General features: G+C 40.9%; 2 protein-coding genes across 3 annotated transcripts in view; both read left to right on the forward strand.

Moving 5' to 3' along the window:
• LOC139132252 (protocadherin Fat 4-like) overlaps positions 1–19877 on the forward strand; it is a 54780-nt gene extending 34903 nt beyond the window's left edge. Inside the window, 8 exon segments of the mRNA XM_070698640.1 lie at positions 10407–10955; positions 11324–11525; positions 12401–12748; positions 12751–13528; positions 15533–15715; positions 16091–16353; positions 16998–18391; positions 18393–19877. Coding sequence (XP_070554741.1) covers positions 10407–10955; positions 11324–11525; positions 12401–12748; positions 12751–13528; positions 15533–15715; positions 16091–16353; positions 16998–18391; positions 18393–19877 — 5202 coding nt within the window.
• Positions 19878–20047: 170 nt separating this feature from the next.
• Positions 20048–27661, forward strand: part of LOC139130381 (protocadherin Fat 4-like) — a 361272-nt gene continuing 353658 nt past the window's right edge. For both annotated transcript variants that reach the window (XR_011551838.1, XM_070696180.1), the window contains exons 1-2: positions 20048–21823; positions 26760–26842. Coding sequence is in view for 1 of the 2 variants with exons in the window: in XM_070696180.1 (XP_070552281.1) it covers positions 20123–21823; positions 26760–26842 (1784 nt within the window). In the remaining variant the exon portion in view is untranslated. The remainder of the gene's footprint in view (positions 21824–26759; positions 26843–27661) is intronic.

Below are 27661 nucleotides of genomic sequence, written 5' to 3' on the forward strand. Positions count from 1 at the left end.
AGAAAATTAGCCAACAGTGGGCTGTTGCTTGGAGTGTGGAGGATCAGTAGCCATAAAAAGTATGTTTTTCACGGGGAGCCTACTTAGCTGAAATAAGTGGCATTTTAGGAGGCAGTCTTTGGTGCCTGTGATCACCAGTGTCATGTTTTGGCAGATAATCACAGGCAAGAAGGTCAAAGGTTACCATGGACATGAAGTTATGCAGAATATCCCAAAATACCTGACCATGCGACTTGCAACAAATGGCTTTGTCGCTGCTTCTCTGACTTTGTGTCGGAGAATATTTACCCGTAATCGAGGATTAGTTGGCACCCTGTCTCCCTTGACTCGGGAGATATTTTGATGCCGTAACTGTTGAAATCAATCTAGATTTATTGTTCTTCCCTTCCCTGATTGGCCGGCTCGAGTCCGTCAGGTCAAATATGTGATCCGAAATCCAACTATTGACCCAGGCAGACAAGTGGAGCCTTTGTCAGTGGTGATTTTTAGGTTGCAAAACAATCTGCTTTGACATCCTCCCAGTATATATCATGTATATTCACTTTGTGTAGAAATAGTGTCAGGATCAACGAGAGGTGACGATGTAGCCTTCACTGGCCTCTTAGTCTCCTCCACTGACCAAGTGCAGAGCTTCAAGTCCGATGATATTTTTTTTAAACTTGGCACTTTAATTGACCATAACCTTGCCCTTGCCTGTGTATTTCAATGCCTACAAATAGTCCCATTTGTAAAACTGTTACTTTTGGCATACATTTTCCTGACCCATCGTCACATATAAATCAAGAGAAATTTCTAAAAATATCATTATGAAGGGGAGGTGACACCACCATGCTATCAAAATAATCTTTTTCAGGTCAGAAAACAAATGATAAGAAAAGACAAACAAAACAAGCTGAAAATGATATAGTGGCGCATCATTACTCTAATTATTTTAAAGTGACAGAATGTAAAACGAGCAAAATTTGTAATAATTAAAGATTAGAAAGACCTGGTCTTTGTTATCAATATTTACATTGTTTAGGAACAAAGGAATTCTTTTCAAGTGGTTTTGTGTGTTTTTTTCACATTTGACATCATTGCAGATGTATCCAGATCACCATGCGGAGCAGAAATTTGTCATTTCTTTCTCCCAGGACTCGGGAGTTGTCTTGGCGAGAGTAAATCATCCGTCTGTTTTGTTGTTTGGAGGGTCATGACTTATGACAAGTTGAGCTGTGTGAAAGGTTAAAGGTCATAATTTCAGATTTGCAACACGTTGGAAGCCATGAATATGTCAGAATGCCTTCACTGTGACTACAAATCAGTGCTAACAGGTTCCGTCCATTTCTGTTTCAACAAACTGTATTTAAGACCTGAAAATACCCAGGATTAGCCAGATCTGATAAGAAATATTTTACATTTTTCACAAAAAATGACATCATTGTAATTCGCAAATCTCCTTCTGGAATGTTTTGATGAGAACGATGATAAAAAGATTATCAACATTGCTGTTCGTTGTCATGGGAAACTCGTAAAGGCGTGGTCTTGTTGAAGTAATTTAGAGTACAAGTGCAAAAATGCTTATTGTTATCCTTGAAAATACCCTTTTATGCTTCATTATTATCCTCAGATGCTCCAGTTCTAGGGAACATTTCTGTTAGACGGCGTGCTGTATACTGACCGAAAATTAGATATTGACCCTGAAAACCACTGAAAGCTCAATACACATGTTACCAGATACGTACATAGCTCTCAGGCAACGCTCTCACCACACAACTTTTGATGTCATAATTTGGTCGAGGTCGACTTTACCCATGACAAATGTGTGAACGTAGCCGTGACTTCACAGAATGGCTGCATGTATTGCCCAAGTGCAGGTTTTTATACTGGTTTTAAGTATAATGCCTGAGGTGTGGCAACGTTCTGATCCTGCAGACATGTGCTTGTTACATTGCATTTGTTCCAAGGTTGTCGTGTGGATGTGAAACACAACAACCGAAATTAGGTGACAAAAGAGCGTTCTTGTCATATTTTGTAAACGTTGATTCAAAGCAGTTGCTTGCGATGGTCAAATCCTCCCGATGGTCAAATCCTCCGGCAAAAGGCAAAACGCTGAATTTCAAGGCCATGAATGCTCAGAGAAGCCATTGTCCCTTTTTAGTTGTTGCTGAGCCTGTTACAAATGATTTTAGACGATGGTTGTGAAAGCATTTGGCGAGGCCTTGGATGGTGTTGAAGTATGGCCACACAGTCTGCCCACTGGCTTGGGTTTTAGTATTCTATGTTTAGATGAAATCCAATCTTCCCTCTAAGTCTGTTGATTTTTCTCCAAATAATCACACAAGGCAGCAATCTGAGAAAGCCTGAATTGTCACTAGGTGTGAGTTGCCAGCAGAAATCAAGCCTTTTCACCGAGTCAAGTCTGGGAATATAAAACAACCATAGCAACTGAGATGCTTTTCATTTGGTGCCTGAGCAGAGTGAAAACATTTGACTTTCCCACAATGCAGCTTTTTGAACCACTTTCTCCACATCGCCCATTCAGTGTCAAAATAACCTACCTTAAGCATTTTCCCCAATGATACGCTCTTTAGTTCGCTCTTTATATTGCAGTGTAGGTAATTATAGGCTGTCCTCTTTCCCCTGTCTATTCAGCGCTGTGCAGTCCAATTTTTCAGGTGTTCTATGTCACAGTGAAGTGTGCCGAGATGGTGACGTAGTACGTGACAAAGACAGGGTGGGAAGATCACACAGCAGAAATGAAATATATTTCATCTTCAGAATTATGGGAGGGTGACGAGAGCGTGACACCGGGTCCCTGTCCATCACTTGGAAATTACATACTCAATAAACTGTACCTGTTCATGCTATTGTTACTTTGAGGATTGGGCAATTGGGGCAAAGTATAGAGAGTGACTTCAACATAAAGTGTGGATCAACTGGTCTTGCCATGGTGCGTGGATCTTTTAGGTTTTCTTTTTTCTGGTCCTGTTTTCAGTCTTGGACCTTTTGGGGATAATGTATTGGTACACACCAGATGTCATTAATCTGTGTCAAAACAATGAAAAGTGTTAAGGGGGTCAGTAACTCAGGTTCCGCTGATGAACCATTATTTTTGTCTGTGGATCCGGACAGTGATATACACTGTTCAAAAAATGGAGGTTGAATTCCGGCACTGCCGGTCAGAGTTGCCACAAGGCAGTGTGTATTGGCTGCCAGGTCGTCAGTTGGTTTGTTATTACCAACCAGGTGTTGACAGTGACGGATGAGAGCGGAGAGCAGCGAAGGGTGGAGGATAGCCCCTCTTTCACCCCAATCCGTGCTCTAAAGTTATCTTTTGTTATTCTCAGTGCAGCCGACCTCACATTATGCCATTATTAATTCCTGTGAAAATCCCTCAGGTATTTATCAAGATGAACAAGCTCAGTAGACATTGCACGTAGGCCAGAGATAAAAAAGCAGGACACTTTTCTATTGTGTTCCTCTGCACATGCCAGGCAGTGCCGGGACCAGACTCATTACCCACCAAACAGGAAAATTAGATTCTCTCGTTAAAAATGAGTTACTTTATCTGCCGTTAAAAACAACAACCTTGAATGAGCACAACAGAAGTTTCAAAATAATCTCCTGCAAAGAATTCCAGTCTATGTAATGACAATTAAGATTTTTCCGTTAGTGTGCTTGATTGCTACTGCCATGTGGGACAAGAGAAGTAACGATTTGTTGTTTCACATCAGTAGCACATTCTGGGCAAACTCACTGGGCAATCTTTGTATTTCTATCTTATTTTATGGAAAGTTGTGATTGTCAAATTGCTGTGGATGTTGAATTGTAACTCCCGAGCCTTTTCATTGTTGTGTGTTCAATGGATTAGCGGTGGAGTTACCTTGAAGAAAGCCCTCACTGTATTGTTGACAGGTATATTCATTCATGGGAGTTGCAAATATTTCCCCTTCATAGATAAACATCTGGCTTGTTGGATTCTTTGACCAGGTCTGGGCAGATGTTGCAATTAAATTGAAATCTTTCCACCTGCTCCAAGACATCTCTGGAATTTAAATCTGAGCAACTGATAAAAATCAAAGTAATAATTATTTTCCTCCCTGATAAAATCAGCCATACTTATTGGGCATTAAGTTATCAGTTAGTGTAAGAATTTGATCAGTTATGAAGCCCATGTATTTCTGTAGTCGCCTCCTCCATTCCTCACATCATTTTAAACGTGATCACTAGTGAAAAACAGCTAAAACAGTGTTCAGAAGACAAAAACCTATCTAATATGGCTTTCCAGTCAGCTTATGAATCTGTTTACCCATATCTTGTAGGGTCTAGTCAGTCAGTTTGTAGCTCTGCCCTGTCGTACTGGCTTCAAATTTACCCCATGAAGAGTGTCTGAAACCAGTGTAAAGAATGTCTTTCCTCACAAAACAATAAGGAAGGCAGAAATTGGCACAGAGAAATAAAATGCCATCCATCAGACTCAGTACAACAGGGTGAATATTGCCATGTATAATTGGCCTGAAGTTATATTTGTCTGTCGTGCCAAAGTCACGGAATAGGATACTAGCCTGTCAAATGGGGACAGTAATATGTGTGTGTCTGTGCGAGTGGGTATGGAGTGGCATTTTATTTGTCAATACGAATTCCAAAGAGTGCACTTCTCAAGTTACGGGAGTCTTTTGTTGTGCAGGTATTACATACCAAAGTACATGTAGCCTGTTTAAGCAGGATTTAAGGTCTTTTTATCAGGGTTTTTTTCACCTCTGCAAGACACCAGCTGTGTCACATGACGCCAGTGTAACTTTCTAAATACCAATAGGCAGGTACTTTAGTCGTAAACACCCCTGCTGGTCCCAACAACCCGTTAATTTAGCGACTATAGATGTCAGGTATCGTTCACACTGGGGTTACCTTTTGGTGAAATCCCACCGTTTCTGAAGTAATTGAGAGACTTGTTATTGATTTTCCAGAATAAGAGTACACTCTATGATGCTGTCCTCTTTCGTTGCTTATGGCAGATCTCGATGTCACAGCAGAGTTTAGTTTTTTTTCAGCAGGCTGGAATGCTATAGTGTTTATCTTAATGGTTATACAAGGCTTGGATTGTCTTTTAGGTTTAGTCTAGTTTGTAATCTTGCTTCATTAGGATGGCATAAACGTAGATTAAACTCAATTGTCTTTCCTGGGCTATCGCAGCGAACCAAGGATGACGGTCAATTTGCCTATCTAAAGGACCAATAGGGCCATGTCAATTGGTGATTAATACCGAGTCTGTCCTTTGTCTGCAATCTTGTTCTCCCTTTGTGCGTCCGTGAAAGGAGATCAGCGTACAACAGTTAGTATCTCAACAAAAAAGGAGAAGACACACAACGCCCAGCGAGTTTTGTCCAATTTCCAACAGTCACAAACAGCTCTTCAGAAAGTTTTAACCCTTGGTCTCCCCTAATTTGCCTGCACATAGGTCCTCTGTCAGTGTTAAAAAATCCCCAGGTTTGACCATTGTGAGAAAGTGAATGGGGCTAACCAGAAGAAGAGATTATGTTCCAGTTCCCCGGTTGGGAGACAAGCCATAATAAATATATCTCTGTGCTTAGTATCTTCAAAAACATACTGCAGCTTGCTCAGTCTCTGCAATCGTAGGCAGAAATACAAATCTGAGAAGCCTATTGCCAAAGATTTTCAAAATCCCTCCGGAAAGAAAAATTAATGCAATTTACGGCTCACAGGAAAAGTAGGTTAAAAAGGTTTCTGGTTTTTGAATGAGCCATTGAGGCTGGCATTGGAAAGGATTATTGATCCATGTATGTGTACATGAGTTATTATTGATTAGTGGCTAGCTCATCTTCTGTAGTGATGTAGGTATGCGTGGTAGAATATTTTTGTCTATGGTGACTTCGTTCTTCCTGTTCTGTGTTGTCCACAAGTCACGATCCACTCATCACTTGAAGGGGAGCTCAGTGGGCATTTTTGTGGTGAACGATTTTCACCCGGCCAGTTGTGTGCATATCAAGATAGCCGTGCTGACCAAATCACCGAATCGCGCATTTCTCGGTGTGAAAAGTCGATGTACCCTCACAATGTCACATACAGGAAAACCCATCAGTTGAGAGAATCAGAGTAAAAGACATGCTGCAGGGTCTGGAACGGTTGTAGAGTGCAAACAATGATGTTATGTGGGCAAGTTTTGGAGAAAAAAAAAGGGGAAAATGTGTGCATGAAGTGTGATGAAATTAGCTATGCTTTGTTCTGCTGTTCGTCAGTTAAAGTTTTGGTAAATAGCTTTTCACCAACCACTGCAGTAAATGCTGTTAGTTATCAAAGACAAATGTTAATAACGTGTTTATGCGTCACTGAGATGGAAAAAAACAATTGATCGATGAAGTCCATGGGTACAGTTTGGAAGAAAGGTTGGCAATCTTGCATTTGAAATTTGCTTGACTCTTGCGATGGTGTGTTCTACTTGGATGACATCTACCCCTAGTCTTTTGATCAGTGTAGTGTGATTGTTGTGCCTGTCGGTACCAGTATTTGACAGAAAGTATAATTTATGTTGTGTTTCAGTATCTGGTGGTACCGATGTAGGGATTTGTGTATAGCAGTCAAATAGTACCTGTTGGTACCGGCGGTGTAGACTGTAAGGTCGGTCAGGGGATGCTTGACTAATTCCCAGATGTTATCTCTAGGTCTGTCTAGGATGCCTCTGTACCGGTTGAGTTGCCATCAGGTTATTGGCATTGCCCTGTGATTTCAGTAATAGGGTCACAGTTGTTTGGTACAAAGCATAAGCAAATTTCATGGTAATTATAGAAAATATAAATAATATGAGATTCACAATTGATATCAATACTGTTCATTTATTGTGTTCAAATTAAAAACATCCATGTAAATACTGCCAAGAATACTGGCACATTAGGGCATGTAATTGCAGTATATTGATTTTGTCCAAATGTTGATTTTGTGTCATATTCTTTTGGCACTATTTTACACTTTTTAGCCTATTATTTTTGCTTATTTGATTCTCATAGAAATAGAAACAACAGCATATTTAATTAACTTCCACATACTTTTCAAGTCTCTGTAGCCCCCTTTTCCTGATGAGGTTGGAATTACTTTCCGGTTAGTTGGGGAAAATCAAACATTTGCATGATTGAACAATCCGCAGATCACCAGCTTGCCAGATGAAAATTCCTCAATTATACGCCATCTACATACAGCGTGCCTAATTCTCTTGCATTTGTCATACAAGGTTGTATTTCATAGGAGGACCAGTTAAGCATCTTATAAAAAGATCACCGCAGAACAATAACTGTTCAATGAGTAGACCCAAAATAAAATCATGTTTTTGTGTAGTAGGTCACAAGAACACCAAATTTTTGACATTTTTGTCGGTATTTGTAGGTCGAAAAAATGCACTTTAATGAGATTTTAATCTACAAAGATTACACCCCCTTCAGATGGATTTGGTTAAAAAACTAGGTTCTTTTCTCTCTGTTCACATCAAACCATGTAATTCCCCATCCCTGTTCAGAAAATGTTTTCCTTTGGTTTTGTTCCGAAAGATGAGCCAGGCTTTATTTTCAATTGTGAGAACCAGTCACGGAGTCTCCTTATGAGATGTAAGACATTTACTGCATGAGCACTAACACCTGCTTGCGTTAAATCTCCTGATAATACCCAGAATTAGATGTCTTTCCATGTTCCCAATTGAAAGGCAAACATGAATCACTAAGGAGGGCGTTCAAACGCTATAAGGGATGGTGATTCCGTAAAATATGCCGGCATCATGCAAAGACAATGGAGTACTCAGTGGATGGGGCTTTTCCCATTCATGGGACTAAAAGGAATCTTGTAATCCACCAGGAATCCATCGGCTTATCTTTTGTAATTTTTCGACCCCTTTGAACACCCATGTCTCACTATTATCTTCCATTATCTGAAGAATTGCATCACAGGAAGTCTAGTTAAGCAAGAAGATTGTGTTGGTTATGTGGTGCCGAAAAGCGCCAGGTTCAGATTCGTGGCCATTGTTGTGCTACCACAAATGACAAGTGACGCATTAGATCCGTTCATTTCCATACCTTGGAAATATTGCACACGGTGTCATGTTCTGAAAATAACATGATTTTGTAGGTGGGCTGCATTGAGTATAGTCTAATGGTCGCACGTCAGAGTATGGCGGCACTGTCCAGTGAAACTTTGACCCCACCCTGATACATCCTGGGGTACCTCAGGAGACTTGCTTTTCACGACTCAACTTGAATCAGGCATCAATAGTGGATCATTTGATCCCAGCCGCACATCCTGCCCTATTTACATGTTATCAGTACCCAGTCATCACCTCTTGCAATGGGAAAATGAATAAATGACTTCAAAGAAAACACACTGCATTAGTGTCTGATGTAGGGTACATAAATTAACTTTCCCTGGTAGTTTGTCACTTTTTGAAGATTTTCCTGTTTGTTGTTCATATCTAGTCATTTTGCATTGTTTATGTAATCGTTAAGCATTATAGGGAGATTTTATGGTCATTAATATCGATATTTTGCTAATAAAAGTCACATGGGTATATTATATACCGGCCATACCAGGGTTGCCAACTTTGCTTCTCATCAGTTGATTCCACATAAACAAGAACTTATTCCTCTAATTGAGCCTTGAAGTGGAGTTCATTTTGAGATATGAACAGTCATTTACAGCCCTTTCCTACCCATTTTCCCACCACATGTCTTGCCAACCTGGGAAAACAACAGGGCTAGCACCAAAGTTTGGTTCCTGAGGGTCGGAAATAGAGATATTGAAATTTGACACTTCAGGGTATATGCACCACAAAGGATATATCTATGTTTGCATCCATTTTTGCCGTGCTGTGATAAAAAGCACAGCAGGTGAACCAACAGATACGTGAAATTTTTAGAATAGCTGTGAGAGATGTACCACAGAAGTCGAAGGAAAAAACAAAGACTCATTAATTCTTGAATGCCTCTTTGAATGGGTCTCTGTACCTTTGCCATCGCTACCTATTCACAGCATGCAGATTATTCACTGATTAATAAAGTCTTTAATTATCTGGCTCCAACGAACAATGAGGGTGTAGGATTTATGTCTCCTCGGGAATTAACATCGGTGCTAATTGGGAAATACCGATTTATGTCATTTTAATGACCAGTACAGTTCTAGTATAATTAGGCTCCTGGCTCTGTTCGTTGCAAGAATTTTGCAATAATTTGATTTCTTCAGTGGAATGATGTTTTTTTCGCATGATTTGAATATGAGTGCATCTATTTTAAATATTTAAATTTGGTTTGAAAAGATTTGCTACTCAGTGACAGAGAAGGTTGTATAGGCCACGAAGCCATACACAACTTCCATCATGCTGTGAACATTTGACATTTATAAATGCATTTATAAACTGAAAGATAAAAACATAAATAAGATTTTTGAAAATAGGTAACACTTCCTATGAGAAAATCATTCAAGGTATATGAGCCATGATAATTGAATAATTCATGCATGAAAATTATTTTTGAAAGAAGTCAAAAATCATATGTGAAAGATAACATATATTATGAGCATTATAAAAGTGTTTGTCTTCTCTGAATCAGAAAATTTTTCATGTAAAAAGACAAGAAATATGAAGATGAATATTTTTTTTTGTATGGTGTTTTTCTGTTGTCGGCAATTTTACTCTGAAAGGAATGACTGTTGTTTTCAAAATATATAACTGACATTAATAAAGGTCAAATCAGATTGTATCATGCCCTGCCGGTCGCATTTCGATTTGTAGAGCTGAACCACATGACTGACCACAAATATACAGTAATGGTTTGTTTACATGCCGCTGAATATGAATAAAAAAGATTAACGACTCAAAGTATCGTAACTTTACAGCTCAAACGTAAATCATAATCAATCACAAAATAAAATGGAGCACTTGTAGGTCAAGTTGAATACTTTTTTCTGAAAACATCTCCGGATTTGCCAATTTTTTACAGCGCGCGTGACAGTGCGTCGCGTAATGCTCAGTTTCTGGGGCCCAGAAATGTTGGAAATTTTGACGGTTTTCTTAGGTTCGCTGATAATATAATGGAAATAACAGACTCCACTCTGACCATTAACGTTTATTTGTGGGCGCGGGCTCAAGGATAGTCAAATTAACGGGCTCGGCAAGCCTCGCCCGTTAATTTTTGGCTTTCCTCTTGCCCTTGCCCACAAATGAACATTAATGGTCAGCGCGTCGCCCGTTATTTCTATAATATTTGCGTGTGATGATTGAATGATTATGACGGTCATTGAAAAATATTTCCTGCTTATAACCGTCATATTATCATAATTTTGCTTTTCACAGTTTTCTCAGTGAATGTCATACTTATATTGCAGTGTCTGTTTCATAATTTTATGTCTTAACAAAATGTGTATGTTTTTTTCAGATCCAAATAACGTTACTTGACAGAAACGACAACCCTCCACGATTTGAGGACAGTTCAAAGAGTGTTTCCATTCCTGAAGACATTGGCGTCAACAGCTTCGTCACCGTAGTAACGGCCAATGACCCTGATGAGGGAAGCAATGCTCAAGTCTCCTACCGAATAGTCAGTGGTAACAATGGGAAATTCTACATCAACGACCAGTCCGGTGAAATCCGCACCCTCGGGGAGCTGGATCGCGAGAGCGTGCCTGAGTACTCACTGGGCATCCGGGCGTCAGACGGCAGTCGGTCGTCGGTTATGAACTTGAACATCATGCTGACAGACACCAATGACAGTCCGCCGCAGTTCAGCAAGGAAGTCTACTCCTTCGCCATTCCCGAGGATGAAGATGTGGGAAAGTCGGTGGCAGAGGTCATAGCTACGGACCCGGATGAAGGAAGCAACGGAGAAGTCACCTATTCCATTGTTGAAGACTGGGGTCAAAACAGATACTCCTTGAACCCAACCAGTGGAATTTTCACCCTCAGTAAACCACTTGATTTTGAAGAGGTTAGTTCTGTTTTCCATATTACTGAGTGAGAAAATTAGGATGTTTATGCAATTTTCAAAGTTCAAACTATTACTATTGAAATAAAAATAATTTTCATTTCCATTCTGTATGACATCTGTTGTCTGTCTCGATTGACTCTGACCCTGGTAAAGTTGTTGTAGAATATGGTTTATGCAATATTCACATTTCAAATTATTTATCCGTAAAAACAGAAGACATTTTTCATATCCGTCCAATAAAACATCTGTTGTCTGCCTGGTCTTTGTACACACCAACCATGATATGACTTCTATGGATCCAAATATTTTCATCAATGAAAATATCAGTCCATGCAATTTCACTAACAATAATGCCCTCTTGCCACCAGGTGCAGATTCACTTGATAGTTGTAGAGGCCAAAGATGGCGGCTCTGTACCGTTGTCAAGCACTGTTACATGTTACTTCAACACATTGGATGTCAATGATAATCCACCTATCTTTGATCCTGATACCTACATGGCTGAGGTCAAGGAAGACATTCCTATTGGAACTGAGGTCGTGGTAGTAACGGCCACGGATGCAGATTCAGGTTTGTATCCAACTTGTGTCTTTTCAGCCATCTTGCATCACTAGAATCAATGCTGTTTTCAAGGGCCAGCACCGTAATTTTTAATGATTTTTGTTCACTATTTTAATACTGTATATCAAGCAAAAGTTCTTGTTTTACTCCCAAAAGCATGTTACAATACCTAGCTTCTGTTTAGCTTGCCAACACAATGTCTGTACGTACATGTAGAATGCACTGTTATTGTTTACATTTGAATTCTAGTTTGGACCAGATAGCACATGTCAAACAATAACAATGCTTGTGTACTGGCTGATACACTCTGTATCTCAGTGTGCTTCAGAAAGTAGAACAAGAAGCTGTAATTGACATTAAAAACAAAAAAATGTTTAAAGGTCATAGAAAGTTACAGCTCGTAATATTGAGTATGAAATGGTACATCATCAGTAGAGGCCTATTAAAGTATTTTCGTTAGACATGTAGGGGTTGTGACATTCAGGAGCTGCTGCAGATAACTTGGTGTGGTGCTGTTGTAGTACAATGCTTTTCATAGTATTCCTTTCATGACAATACATAGCTACTGAGACTTTGGCCCCGACATGCTGCTTTTTGTGGTCCCACCATGCTACAGTTTGGCTGACTCGTGTCAGCCACATTGTTAATGTGTAATTTGCAGGTCATGAAGTTGCTTCCAATCCAAAACTTAATTTGTTCCTTACACAACTGAGTTATGTGTAATTCTATTGACAAATGTAGACTATGGTATTTGGAAATACTGGTGAAGGAAGTTATATAAGTTTAATATTTTCCATCCAACAACTACCTCTTCCCATCGTATTCGCCTTCTCTCATAATGTAACAACTTTTAGCTTATGTATGTATTACACTTTTTTCCACAGGCCTCAATGGAGCTATAGTTTATGAAATTACTGCCGGTGATGACAATGGTGACTTCACTGTCTTTGAGAATGGCTCCATAGTAACAGTGAAAGAACTGAACAGAGAAGAGATACCCCTGTATCCCCTGGAGGTGACTGCCACTGACCAGCCCACTGATCCAGCTTTACAGATGTCTGCAGTGGCCCAGGTCAATATCATCTTGCTAGATGTCAACGATAACGCGCCGGAATTTATCAACGACAATTACACATCAGTCATGGAAAACTCAGATTATGGCACTCTCGTGATTACAGTCTCGGCTACCGATATGGATACCGGTAGCAATGGGTATGTGCAGTATTCCATGGATCCAGTCTCCGAGATGTCTTCTATTTGTATCCGGAAGGGGATCTGATTGTGGCCGGGGATCTGGACCGAGAGACAAAATCGGAATATCTGGTTACAGTTTACGCAGCAGATAACGGTGATCCTGCTCTCACTTCTACCATGGACATTCTGGTCACAATCCTGGACGAGAATGACAATGCACCACAATTTGATCCCAGTTCCTACACCACTGATATCATGGAGAATGCTCCGATTGGGAAAGAATTCCTGCAGGTATCGGCCACGGACGCTGACGAGGGCTCCAATGCTGAAATTGAATATTCAATAATCACTGGAAACTATGACAACGATTTCAAGATTGATAAAGTATCTGGAGTAGTGGCAACTGCGAATGCTTTAGATAGAGAGAAACGTGAGAAGTATTCATTGATAGTGATGGCAGAGGATAAAGGGACGCCAGCTAAATCTTCATCAACCACAGTGTCTGTCACCTTACTTGACTTCAATGATAATATACCAGAGTTTCAAACTGAATATATGACGGCGGTGGTCGATGAAAATAATGCAAATGTGCCTGTGTTTGTGAAGACTTGTGAGGCCGTGGATGGAGATGCTGGAAGCAACGGAAAACTGACATATACCATTGACACTGTCAGGGAAGAGCCAATCTTGCCCTTCTCATCAACTGGACTTGATGACCTCTTCACAATAGACAAAGACACAGGTGATGTCCATGTTACACAGGCTCTGGACAGGGAAGACATCGACAGATACTATCTCCTTCTCACGGCCCATGATGGAGTGAGTTAAAAAAAAACTGTTCTCATCCGCATTGTTTTCCAACCATGTGATTGGACCTCTGTACAGTGAACTAGGGTGAAAGGTCAAAGTTGATAGGAGGTCATTTCTGCCTGTAAATTATACCTAAAAAATAAAATGTGTTGACATGTATGGTAATATACAAGACAAATTGTTCATGTGACAGTGTGATTTATCACGTTCTGTAGCGTGGTAGATATTGCATTATATTTTCCATGATCTCTTGGCCCTGTCGGTTTGAGAAAAAACAAATGGTCTCTAATACAGCCACAGGCGTAGAGTTTAAGTTTCAGAAAGTGGTCATGTGTAATGTTGTATCCCAGAGGGAATGGTGTTTTAGTGAAAATTCCAGTCGGTTAGAGTTCTGTGTTTTCTCTCCTGGTGCACATGTGCTATGCATGATATTTAGCATGAAAATGAAAAAATGTGGTTCTTCCATAGATGAAAAAAGTCTCAATTCTGATTTAGTGGTTGTATTATATCCTTTAACTTGCCAATTTCTACTTAACATGTACTTGCCTTTCTCCTTGTGCGTGTTTTCAAGGAAAGTGTATTTTTAACCCAGAAACCAAGATAAACACCCCACATTATCCAGGGCCTTCAAAAATGTTTGACTCAAAACATAAAACCGATAGTTTTCAAGTTCTTCTCCTAATTTATGTTCTTGTCTGTCCCCTCTGACCTTTGACACTTGACCTTTTGAAGTGGCAGAAAGGATAAATGTAACGCAAAACGTTATGAAAGAGGCATGTTACACGCACTGTTGATGACAATTTTGACAGTTGTTTTATTAAGCTGTTTCAACTCAGGGTATGAGATATTAGAACAGAGTGATCGCTTACAGGCAATGGGCTTGCAATTGATACTGTGACTTCTGAGGTGAACAAGAAAATTCCTGGGTTCAAATACACATAATATGTCACCTTTCACGGAGAGCAGCAAGTCCACATGAAATTAATTAATCGGTCTGTGTGCACGTCTGTCGGGAATAGCTAAGCAGCTGCCATTTCCTTCAATGGAAATCTAATCCTCCTGCCGTGCATGGGATGAATTGTTCTCCATCAGACTGTGAATGGCCTCAGTAACCACCACATCGAGGCAAGCACTGAGACTGACATGCAACCGCACACCCCCCCCCCCCCCACAGTACAATCTTTTTGTCACCAGCCTTGACCCTGCTTGTCTTCCTCTATATATACTTATAGACAAACTTTTGGAATGGTGCTCAGTGCACAGGCTCAGGCGTCTTCTGAAAACACCACAGTTGATACTCAAGCTGTTTGTTGCAGTCAGCCATAGACAATCAAAATCTCATTTGCTTCGATTTTCTGATGACCAAAAAAGTTATCAATGTTTATCTAGAGAATCATACCTTCAGTTTGAGTATGATTACTTAGTAGAGGTTCCCCTGCAGAGGTTGAATAAATAATCTAGTTTATCTAAGAGGTCAGTGTGTTAATTTCCATTAGCTGTGTAAATAGACTACACTTACTTTCTCTTATGAAGTGCATTCATTTTCTCAACAATTCTTGTATTATCACGGAACATTTCATTTCTTTTTCTCTCAGTGCAAGTCATAAGTTCCGTAAAAGTTCAATTTGTTTCCGAAGAAACTGGGTGGGGGAAACAATTTTCAATGTGTTTAGATTTTTCTCCCAGACCTTGAGGACAGATAGAGCATTGCATTGCGTGTCTTCTTCTAGCCCGGGATAAAATTCTGGAATGTGAGGTCAGCGTTGTCATGCTTTCTCTTACATTCAATCAACACAGTGTGATTTACGTGTATATGGTGAATGTTGATAAATGAAATAACTGTGCGTTTGCATCATGTACATGTCCATTCATTCATTCACACAAGGATATGATTTTATTCTCAGCATCAGCCAAGGCCCAAAAGATCAGAATGAATTTTTTTCCAAGAAGTTGACATGATTGTCCTCACTCATACGCAGTGCAGTAATGTATTCATCATGCTCTATGTCTGTAGGTGACCCATCATTGACTGGTACTAGCACTCTTGAAGTTCAAGTTGGCGACCTCAATGACAACCCACCAGTCTTTACCCAGGAGGAATATAATGCAGCAGTCCAAGAGGAATTGGATGCAGGGGTTTCTGTTACCACGGTGACAGCTACAGATGAAGATATAGGAACAAATGCAGATATCAGGTATGTTGATATCACAAAGTGCACCCATAGGCAGCCTACCTTAACCAGGTCCTGAATGCAGTCATACATTGCTTTTTACAAAAAAATATTGTGAATATAAAAATATAAAGTGAACACTATTATCCCTTTTAACATGACTTAATTGTTTTCATGTTGTCAAATGTTTTAAATCAGACATCCTTGTCGACTAAAGCAGTCTAAGTTCTTGTAGTTTTACGGTAGACAGAACTTCCTGATTAAAGACTTTACTATGTTTTTTTTTTTAGCGGTGATTAGGTTATTTGTCTTCTTTCTTTTCTTTAGTCTGATTGGTATGAACAATTTGAAAGTACCACCCTCTGACATTACATGATTATTGAATTCGTTTTTTCACAGTTACAAACTTGACGCAAGTTCTGCTGAAAATAAATTTGGCATCAACTATCTCACCGGCGAAATCAAAACCACAGTCAAGCTGGACAGAGAAGAGAAAGGTTTCTACACGCTGCTGGTGATTGCTTATGACAAAGACGAGAATGATCCCGATGTCTTATCCAGCACCTGTACTGTGAATGTCGTGGTGTTAGACATCAACGATCAAGTGCCTGTATTTCAAGACACTCCGTACACTTCACGCATGCCAGATAATTCTGAAGCAGGTGTGCAGACATATGTCTACCCTATTTGTTTTGCGTCTCACTAATTTGATCTGTCCATTATTATTTTTTGCATGTACAGCACATAACATCAAATAATAGAAATGGACTTTCTGTATAATGATGTATGGTTTATTCAGATACTGTAGGCACTTTGTCACCAAATCCAAGGAAATGAAATCAACTTCCTTAAATGTAGGATTTTCTCTGCATATCAAGACTTAATACTATATGAGCATAAAAAGTACATTCCAGCGCTGCTGATTCGCAAGAAAAACTAAGATCAAACTTCCTGTCAATATCCACCACCCAAAATCCGATAAACCCTTTTAGTGTCAAATGAAACACCGTTTATTATGAGTATCATACTCCACTATTCTGCACCAAGAACCTCATCAAGATTCAACACACATTATTACTACTGCTCTACTGTTCTTATCATTACGATATTACCAGGTGTTACCATTGGATATTGGGATATCTCTTAGCCATACTGCAACATATTCATATAAACTGGCTAGTGTAAGTGGAATACCGTATACGGTTATAAAAAATGTGGCCAATGTGTGAGTCTGGAAATAAGTGATGTCAAGAAACTGATTTTTTTGCTGACTATTAACAAAGGATGTTTGTTTTGTACCCTACAGAAACCTATGTATTTGCAGTGAAAGCTGAAGATGCAGACATTGGTACCAATGCACTGATTCACTACTCAATTGTTGGCGGGAATGGAATATCAAGGTTTTCAATCGGACAAAGGAGTGGGGTTGTGCAAACTGCCATCGATTTGGAAAACCAGGCCAACGACTACTGGATAGAGGTTAAGGCGGAAGACCAAGGAGAAGGCCATCATTCCGTCAGAACCAACATAACTGTGGAGTTTCTGGTGACCAGTCAGTTCCCCACTTTTAGTCATGTTGATCCCAGCTTGACTTTCAGTGAAGACACATCAGTAGGAACCTCTGTCACCACAGTTGATGCCACCAGTCCCAAACAGGGCAATGCTCGCATCATCAGTTATTACATAGCTGGTGGTAATTTTCTTGATGCGTTCAGCGTTCACAGGACAAGTGGCAAGGTGACCATCGCCAATGAATTGAACTATGAGATTACTCAGGAGTACTCCCTGTGGATTGAGGCAAGGGATAGTGACACCAGGCCGCTGTCGAGTTTCATTGAGTTGAGCATCACCGTGACTGATGTGAACGACAATGCTCCTAAGTTCTTGCCGAGCTATTATAATGCCAACGTGACAGAGGAACAATCAAAAGGTGTCTACGTACTAACAGTTTCAGCCACAGATCCAGACGAAGGCAGCAATGGTGAATTTTCTTTCTCCCTCGAACCAGACGGTAACACAAATGGGGCTTTCGCCATTGATTCTACATCAGGTGAAGTGGTCACCAACAGAAGGTTAGACCGTGAGACCATTGCCCACTACACGTTGGTGGTGTATGCGGTTGATCACGGCTCCCCACAGCTCACTGGTACCGCGACTGTAGATGTGAAAGTGAACGACATCAATGACAACGGTCCTCGATTCACCAGTCACCCACAGGGCTCAGTTCCTGAACACAGCGATGTCGGAACTTTTGTCCTACAGGTGACCACCCACGATGAGGACGAGGGAATCAATGCTGTTACAGTCTACGAACTGACCAACAATCCCGGAAACAAATTCTCAATACACAACATGACTGGCGTGGTTACTGTCATTGCTGATGTCGACCGAGAGCAAACAGAGTTCTTCTCCCTGCGAGTGATGGCGACAGACCTGTGGAAGGCATATTCGGTGTCGACTGACATAATGATTACGATTATTGACATCAATGATAATGACCCAGAGTTTGCCAAGTCGGAGTACATGCAAGAGATACCAGAGGGCTTACCTGCCGGTTCCTTGGTAACTGAGGTATCTGCAAGCGATAGAGATACTGGCGTCAACGCAGAAATACGCTACGCCATGAAAACCTGGACGGAGAACTTCACAGTGGATGCTGAGTCCGGGGAAGTACGAAGTACGCCTTGCGACAGAACTGACGTATCAGTCACCCACTGGTGATGGTCCTGATCCAAACATTTACAGCTTTAACATCTTAGCCATTGATGGAGGCCTCCCAACACGTTGGGATGAAACTAACGTCAACATCGTAATAATGGCTGCCAATAAACATACCCCTGAGTTTGACCAAGAGAGCTACATGGGCAGAGTGCAAGAGGATACCAACGTTGGAACATCAGTGCTGAAAGTCACCGCCATTGACAAGGACGAAGGTGACAATGGAGTTGTGAAGTATGAGGTGACCGGTGGAAACGGAACCAACTATTTTGATGTAGTGAGTGATACGGGCGTGGTGTATGTGAAGACAAGTCTCACAGGCAAGGCGCCCAAGTGGTACTACATTGATGTCAAAGCTTACGATCTCGGCCGCGTTTCCATGGAGAGCTTTACAGTTGTCACAATTCCAGTGTCACATGTGAATGAGCACGAACCAGTTTTTGACTTGCCGTACTACAGTACATCTATCTTTGAGAACAAGCAGGTCGGATCCTCTGTCATCACGGTGACCGCCTCAGACCTAGACAGTGGGGTCAACGGAATGATACGCTACTCCATTTCGGACGGAAATATCAATGAAGATTTTGCCATTGGAGTTGAGGATGGCACTATAACTGTGGCCAAAGCACTGGACTACGACACAGAACCCAAGGTTTACCACCTCACTGTGGTTGCAACAGACCTTGGCGTAAACAGCAAGTCATCGTTCACCTCTGTTGACATTCAACTTCAAGATATCAACGACAACAGCCCAGTCTTCGACCCCAGGGAGTATGACCCCGAAATACCAGAAAACTCGCCCAGTGGAACATTACTTGTCACAGTCTCAGCAACTGATGCAGATGAAACAACCAATGCAGATATATACTACAGCATCATTGGCGGTGACGGACAGTACCTGTTCACCATGATGAGCAATGGCACCATCTACTCACAAGGTCACCTCAACTATGAAGAAAAGCAGATCTATGATTTGACCGTCAGAGCGGCGAACCTGAATCCCAACATGTATGATGATGCCTGGGTCACTGTGCATGTCACAGGTGTCAACGAATATTATCCTGAATTTGTGAAGAACAATTATGTATTCACTGTAAGCGAAGCTGCTGAGGATGGCCAGTTGATTGGAAAGATAACGGCCCGTGACGCCGACCATGGTGTTGATGGTGACATCCACTATGTCTTGGTCGGTGGGAGTACACACAAAGGTTTTGCCATCAACGTTGACACTGGTGAGGTGTACGTATCTTACTACCATGGCCGACTAAACCGAGAAAGCCAAGATTCTGTGCTGCTGCTGTGCTGGCTATCGCAAAGAACGACGGGGTCATTGTTGGAGATGATATCGATGAAGCCACATTATACATCAACATTACTGATGCCAATGACCCACCAGTGTTTGTACCCAACTTCTACCAAGGATCCGCCTGGGAAAACGCAACGGTTGGCACTTATGTGCTCACTGTGACTGCTGAAGACTATGATTTAGACCCGGCTGACCACACATTTTCATACAATATCAGCGGTGGTAATTACAATGATGCGTTCTCCGTCCATCCAACCACTGGTGAAATCAGAACAGCCGCTGAACTTGATCGGGAAGATATTCCCATCTACAACCTGACATTAGCGGCCGTTGATGAAGGCAGTCCACCACAAACGGGATATGCTGAAGTGAATGTTTTCTTGATAGATGTAAATGACAATGGCCCGATGTTCCTTCCGGAAGATACTTTAGGTTCCGTCTATGAAAATGAACCACCAGACACCAGTGTCATGACCCTGAGTGCATACGACCCAGACAGTGCAACAAATGGTCCCCCATTCTCTTACTACTTGCTCGATTCAGATGACAGCGACAGCTTTAATCTCGACAGCGTGACTGGACTACTGACCACTCGTGTTTCACTGGACAGGGAAGAACAGAGTGATTACTTCCTGCCAGTGGAAAGCCGTGATTCTGGCATCCCTCAGATGACTTCAACAACCACGATGCACATCAGCATCCTTGACAGAAATGATAACCCATCAAGTCCAAGAACCGCCAACATTTATGTCAACTGCTTGAACAGCATATTTCCAGGTGGCTCCATCGGCATAGCCCGCCCTCTGGATCCAGATGTTGATGACGTGTTTACCTGTGAAATAATCTCAGGAGATGAAAATATTTTCAGCATACGCCCAGGCTGTGATCTCCATTCTACTTTCCACAATGGCGTTGAATCCTACGACATCAACGTAAGTGGTCATGATGGCATACATGACCTTGTGTATTCAGACTTTACGGTGGACTACCACACCTTCAGCAACAATTCATTGGAAAGCAGTATCACTGTGAGGCTTGCCAGTGAAACAGCGGGCAAGAGAATGGACGCCCAAACCTTTCTGACTTATCACTTCACCGCATTCTACGACACGGTGTCCGACGAACTGAATCCGGCCGACACACTTCTGATAATGGACATGTATGAAGTTGACGATGAGCTTGATCTACTCCTTGCTGTGCGACAGCCGGGAGATGATAAGCACATGAGCAGAACTGGGCTGGCCTCTTTCTTCACGAGCAAGCAGACTGTCATAGAAAGCGGTGCCAATGTGGTCATAACAAAGATCGATTACTCTCCATGTGAGGAAGAGCCCTGCATGAACAATGGAGAATGCAGTGATCATGTGGAACTTTACAATAATCACATTTCTGACAGTGACCCCATCATCTTTGTGGCCCGTCAGAGCAGCCGGGTGTTCAACTGTACATGCAGGACGCCTTACTTTGGCCAGCAATGCGAACAAGAACCAGACAGCTGTGAGAGCAACCCGTGTGAAAATGGAGCAACATGCCATAAAGAGTCTCTGTCATACTATTGTGAATGTCCTCCTGGGTTCACCGGTAGCCTGTGTGAAACCAACATTGACGAATGCACGAGCAACCCGTGTGTGAATGGTCAGTGCATAGACGGAATCAATGGTTACACATGCACCTGTGATGGAGGCTACACCGGACCAAGGTGCGACATCGAAATCGACCCGTGTAACCCCCAACCGTGTTTCAATGAAGGAGAGTGCGTTGCCAAAAACACTGGCTTCAAATGCGACTGTGGCTTTGGAGAGCGTGGCGACTTCTGCGAGTTTTCCAGCTTCAGCTTTGACGTCCTCTCCTACGTCCAATACGCTGACATATCCGGCAGTTTCAACTTGGTGACGCTGCAGTTTGCCACCACCCTGGACAATTCACTGCTGCTCTACAACCACGATGGAGATCACACAGTTGACCACCCAGAGTTCATAGCTTTAGAGATTGTCAATGGCAAAGCACGGTTTTCGTACGACCTCGGTCAGGGCACAGTGCGAATCAGCACAGACATCATAGTATCTGACGGTCAATGGCACAAAATATCTGCACGGAGAGAACGAACCGTAAGTATAATGATTTTTTTATTTTCTTTAACAGTCAAGGGTCAAGTCTTACTGCCAATGTTGAAATAGCATTAAAGACCCAGTAAAGCTAACTTTTGATGATAATTTTACCATTTTATTTTGAATGTGAACCATGATTCCTTGTTCTTCTCTCCCAAAGAAAGTTGATATTACACAGTATCCAGCTTGTCAACTCAGCCCCTATGGTTGTAAACTGCATTGTTATTGTTGAAAACTGACTTCTGAAAACTGAATTCAAATGTAAACCATAACCATGCATTTTACACATATAGACGCTAAGTTGACAAGCTAAATAATAGTGGGTTTTTCAACTTTCTTTGCAGAAGTAGAATGAGAAGTTGCAATTGATTTACAAAATAAAAATAATGAAAAAAATCATGGAAAGTTAGCATTACTGGGGCTTTAAGCAAATGTCCATATTCAAAATTTTACCAAACAGTGATGCCTCATTAGCCAAGCTGTTGTCGTTAAGTATGCCATAGGCTCCTGTAGACAAGCTCTGCACTTACACAAATACCTCTGTGCACAGGTAGCTTGACAATACCTGTAAATTTTGATAATTTAACAACTACATTGGTCTGTTTTCCCTGAAGTATGTTTAAACACAAAGTGTCAGTTATGCAAACAACACACTGCACAGTTTTCTTGTCCACGAATAAATTCTAGTCCTGGCCAAAATTCAGAGGTTAACGCTGACATCACATGTATACAGGCTGCATTGGCAATTTGAATGTGGAAGCATTTTACATGAATTTGAGGAGTAGAACAAGAAACTGTATTTTACAAAAAGAACCAAAGCACAGCAGTATAAATAACAAAATACAGCTAATGTGGATTTTAAAGATATGTTTGATTTTCCAAAGATTGCATCACCAGGCATACTTTTTTTATAGACGGATACGGTGGCTACCAACAGTGACACATGAAGCTATTACCATCAAATTTAGTCCAGTCTCGTTTCTATATGTCAGCTTCCAACTCAAAACTTGTCGTGGTGTTTACATAGCCCTAAATAAACCATATAGATACCAGTCATGGATTGCTTGTCTCGATATTTTCACCAGTGTTACATTATAGCCATTTGCACGGCCAATCACATGGCAGGATGTTTGTTGGCTTCCAGTGACCCAGTGAGTCATTTTAGTATTAAAACAAGAATCCAAGATACCAGAAAAGGGGCTCGGCCATGTCAGCATATATCATTGTGACACAGATACTCCTGTCACATTTCCCCAGTTCTGCACCAACATTTTTAAATTGTATGCATATCTCATTGTTGAAAATGTAACCTAAAAATTTGCCAAGTTGGTGATTCCCAACTGTTTCTTGGGTAAACTACAAGTTCAAGAGATGGGTAAAGTTGTTCCCAACTGGTGCACAGTGCCTTCTCAGACACACAGCACACAAAATGAATTGTGGTGCTCTGCTTGTCCCCTGCTCCTCTCCAGCATCATTCTACACCATTGTACTGTGACCCAACAAAGAATCCATGATTTGATACCCATGGCATTCTCCATTGAACTCCATGTTTGTTTGGGAGAGGGGAGAGTAAAAAAAAAGCGAGCGAGTCTCCCCTGCGTCTAGTGTGTGAAGTAACCTTGGCAACTAGCGCTCAACTTGAAACCTGATGATCTGACCGTTTGGGTGGTTTCTGATGCGAAGCATCTGCTAGACTATTTATCAAATAGCTGGGCAAGTCCAGATCACTCCGATTGTAAACACATCCTTGCCGGATGCAGTCCTCAGCAATTACCAACAGAATCTTCTCTAATTCCTGTCTATCTGTCGATGCTGGACCTGTTTGATGCCAGAAGCAAGGCTGTCTTGATTCTGCTCCAGCCACACTGAAGGCACTGCATGCCGCACACTCAAGTAAATAAGCACCATGACAAGTTGCTGATATTTAAATGTCACACTGAATTCTTTATGGTTAATTTACACATATTTACAAGTAAACGGCACAGTTTCTTCTTATGCCTCTTTGACACGTATAACATCTGCAACTGGAACATCGAAATGGCTCTGTTGGCCTATTGCCTGCATGTTCCAAATTTGAAAGACAAAATAGAATACCGTTGGAGTGAGTCATTGGCAGACATATGATCTGTGAGAGACCAGTGAACGTGACGTCTCCTTATAAATGATCTAAACTGTTGAAAGTTAGAAAGCACTCATGCTGACCTCATCAATCATTGCCGTAATGTCATAAAGACAGTTCAGTTAGACACAATGTTTAATCAATAAAGACTGTGAAAATAAGCACACAGGAATGGAATGCAGGCAGCCCGCCCTCTCGGTGACTGACAACGAGGGTATTGCATCTCCTTCTTTAGAGCCTTTGTCAGGGATGTGTGTTTTTGTCTTCAATACTGTGGCCAAATTGAGATGAATTGTTCGGTTTCTCATCATGCAATGACCTGCTGAGCGGAAAATTGAATCAACTGAAATTTTTGTGGATGGGGACTGCTGAATGCCAAGTCTGGTAGAAAATCCACCACTTTGATTTTGGACAAAGCGATGGTGTGTCCTGTGCACTGATGCCAGCGAACATGTTCAGATTTTTATCAATAATTAACCACCTGTCACTGACAGAAAGAAATAACTCTCAGTCGCTCAACATGACAACTTCTTAAAGCCCAAGGTTTGTTTGTTTCTTTCAGCGGAAATGTAAATTTATTTAATGTTGATATACATATTGTGTAACAAAGCCATGTTTATATGAACTATCAGGAAGAGGCACAATTATACCACTGTATCCTGTGTACATGGGAAAATTTGTAGGCAATTCAGAGAACTAGGAGGGCAATACATTTCATTATCTGTATGAAACTAATCTTGTGTGAATTAATCTTGTTATCATTGTCCACGAAATTAAACATGATTAATTTTTTTTAATTGCTATAATTCTAAATGTGGGGGGGATTGTTCTTAGGAAATCACACGTGTGACAGCAAACCTAGTTAGTGATAGAAAGTGATTTAATCAACCGTAATGTACATCTGTTGTCTCCCCTGTAACTCCTTTGTCAGACTAAACAATGTGTTTTAATGAAGGAGCCTTTAAAACAAACATTCCCCTTTTGATATGGCAATCCACGTTTCACAGTTGAAGTCTAGGAACAACTGTCACGTCACCAATCAAAACAACTGTCCCAAGCTGTGTGTCATTTTTGTGTGTCCAAGGGTGTTCAGATGTCGGTGTCAGTGACAGATACTTGTACACATTTACGTGTTGTCATCGTTTACCTGCAAATTCCAAGAGAACAGAGCTAAACGCTGTCTTTCTCTAAGAATCTAAAAGCTGCTGCATGGATTCTGGCTTCACTGACGACAGATATTGAATCCTTTGAGCATGTTCATGGAGCTCAAAGAGAGACACAACCAACATCCCTGAGAGTTTGGGGTCTGTTCTGTCACATGTCTAAAAATTGACAATTCAGCCTTCTTGATGCCCAATACGTGCTGTGGCTGCCATATTGAGTAGTATTAAAATACTCATGAATTTCAAGCAACGCTGTCTATTTCAAGAAGTTTTCAGTCCCTGCTATTTCTTTCTCATGATGACCGGTATAGAGAAATGAAAAGAAACTAAAGGAGCCATATCTGTAGATGTAGGTAGTTTTTACAGCAGAAACTGTAAAGTCTCATCAATATTCCCATATACACACACAGATGAGAATAGCAACATAACTTACAAGGGACTTTTTAGATTCATATAAACAGGAATGTAAACACCAGTACAAGAATTTTATTTTCCTTGGTACTTCTTGACATAGTGTTCCCTGGATATAAGGTAGTATGGAATAATTCAAAGAAAAGTTGTTTGACAGGATATTAATAACAAAAAATAAGCACAAACCAAATAAAAAAACAAACAAATAATGTTAGGTACAGTAATCACCATACTGGCAGTCACTAAAACCTTGACTTTACTACTGCTGTATACTGTAAGATGAAACTTTGAGGTTCTCATTTTGTCCAGTCATGTAAATGGAATGGTTCTGGTCATAGGCATGTATGTGCGTGAGTATTCCATCAAGCCATCAATCAAATGGAAGGGTGTGGAAAGTTGTGTGATTTGGGGTCGGCAGCTGTTCTCATTTAGAGAAACTCAAGTAATTGGATCGTACAGTCTTGGTGTTACATAGAGGATGTTGTTGGCCAGATACACGGTGTCTCAAGTATGGTCATTAAAAAATCCCAGCAATTGAGAGACTTCCTATGGCTTTCCAGTACTGTGGAAAGTAAATCAGAAATTATGCAGGGGGGTCGTATCTAAATGGGATCTTGAAAGGTCGCGACCTTAGAAGTGGCCATCATCCAGTGGATGCCATCACCGATTACAGTTTACAACGTCTTGCAGTTCAACATGAAGCTGGAATGACTCGCCCATAAACTATCCAATATCTAAAACAGTGGGAAGTTTTCCATGTTTGCAAACAATCCCTGCTCAATACGGTAAACATCATTCTGTTGAAAATGTAAATCGTTAAATGATCACTTGGTGTTTGTGTGTCAACATTTTTCGCTTTGTCGGCTCGTATTTTGTGCTGAAGGAATGGCAGTGCATGTCAGTGAGGAAAGTAATCGAGATTCAGAAAAAATAATCCACTTGTGAGAACCAGCGTTTTTGTTTTGTTGTTCAAAAGGAAGAGAGCTTGCCTAGAATGTTAGGCGTGCAAAGGGACCTTTCCAAAATAACCATACATCTGTACAAGACAGGTATTTTGTTTTGCTGTATTGCCCTTATTTATGTGATAATGCAATTAACTTTTCCGAAAATTTCCCATAAGCTTGTAAGACCTGAACATTCTGTTGTACTTATTATTCTGTAAAAGTTGTTTCAGATTTCTTGTTAGATTTCAATATCTGGTCACCATTGTAATATTTTTTTATTTCTATATATAACATTACAGAAGGGGACACTTGTCATTGATGAATGCCAAGACAGATCTTCCACTTACTGCTTCGCGGAAGGACAGGGAGTTGGAAATTACACGTAAGTACATTTACATCAGCAGCTGTGCTCTCCCAAGTAACATTTTATGGTGCCTCTGTTAGGTCGTTTGGTTTCAGAACACACACATGTACACCTTAATAGAGATTGTATGTTGGCAGCTTTCAATAGGAATAGGCCGTATTTCCTTTTTTCTTATCCTTCCATCTCTTGACTTTGGTACATTCCTGCCATTTTAATAGGATGGATGAGTCCATATACAGGAAAATGGGGGGGAAGGGTTAATCCTAAAGAAAGATAACCAGCTCAGTGATTTCCCTGCAGACTCTGGGAATTTCTGACAGTGTGTTGAAATCTTGCCCCATTCCAACAAGATTGATTTTGCATGTCAAATACCAAATCAATAATCAAGCCGTCCTTTCCAAAAACTTCAACATGCCTTTTATATTTTAAGGGAAAAGTACAGGTCAGTTTATGGCATTAGCAAGCTCATCATTTAACCGTCTTATGATCCACAGTTGACGCGCTCACTCATGGGAGATGGATACAGGTGGCTTGTTGATTGTCGATAAAGTTACCCAACATGGCTACTATAGTTGTTAAAAGCTCTGTCAGCAATGACTTTGACCTGTTTTTCTGTGCTTTTTCTTTATTTGCATGATGCTGTTTCTTGTCGTAGTTCCAGAAACATGCTGAAATGCACAGTTTTTGACAAGTCAACACAGCTAGTATGTACTTATAGTCTAATTTTACCATTCACAACTGAATTTTTACGAATCGGTTCATACTAGAATTTTATTATATTAACTGTACCGTAAAAACCCTATTATTTCGGCCACTCTATCAATTTCACCACCCTAT

Source organism: Ptychodera flava, chromosome 4 (assembly GCF_041260155.1).
Source record: "Ptychodera flava strain L36383 chromosome 4, AS_Pfla_20210202, whole genome shotgun sequence".
In the NCBI taxonomy this organism is placed as follows: Eukaryota; Metazoa; Hemichordata; class Enteropneusta; family Ptychoderidae; genus Ptychodera; species Ptychodera flava.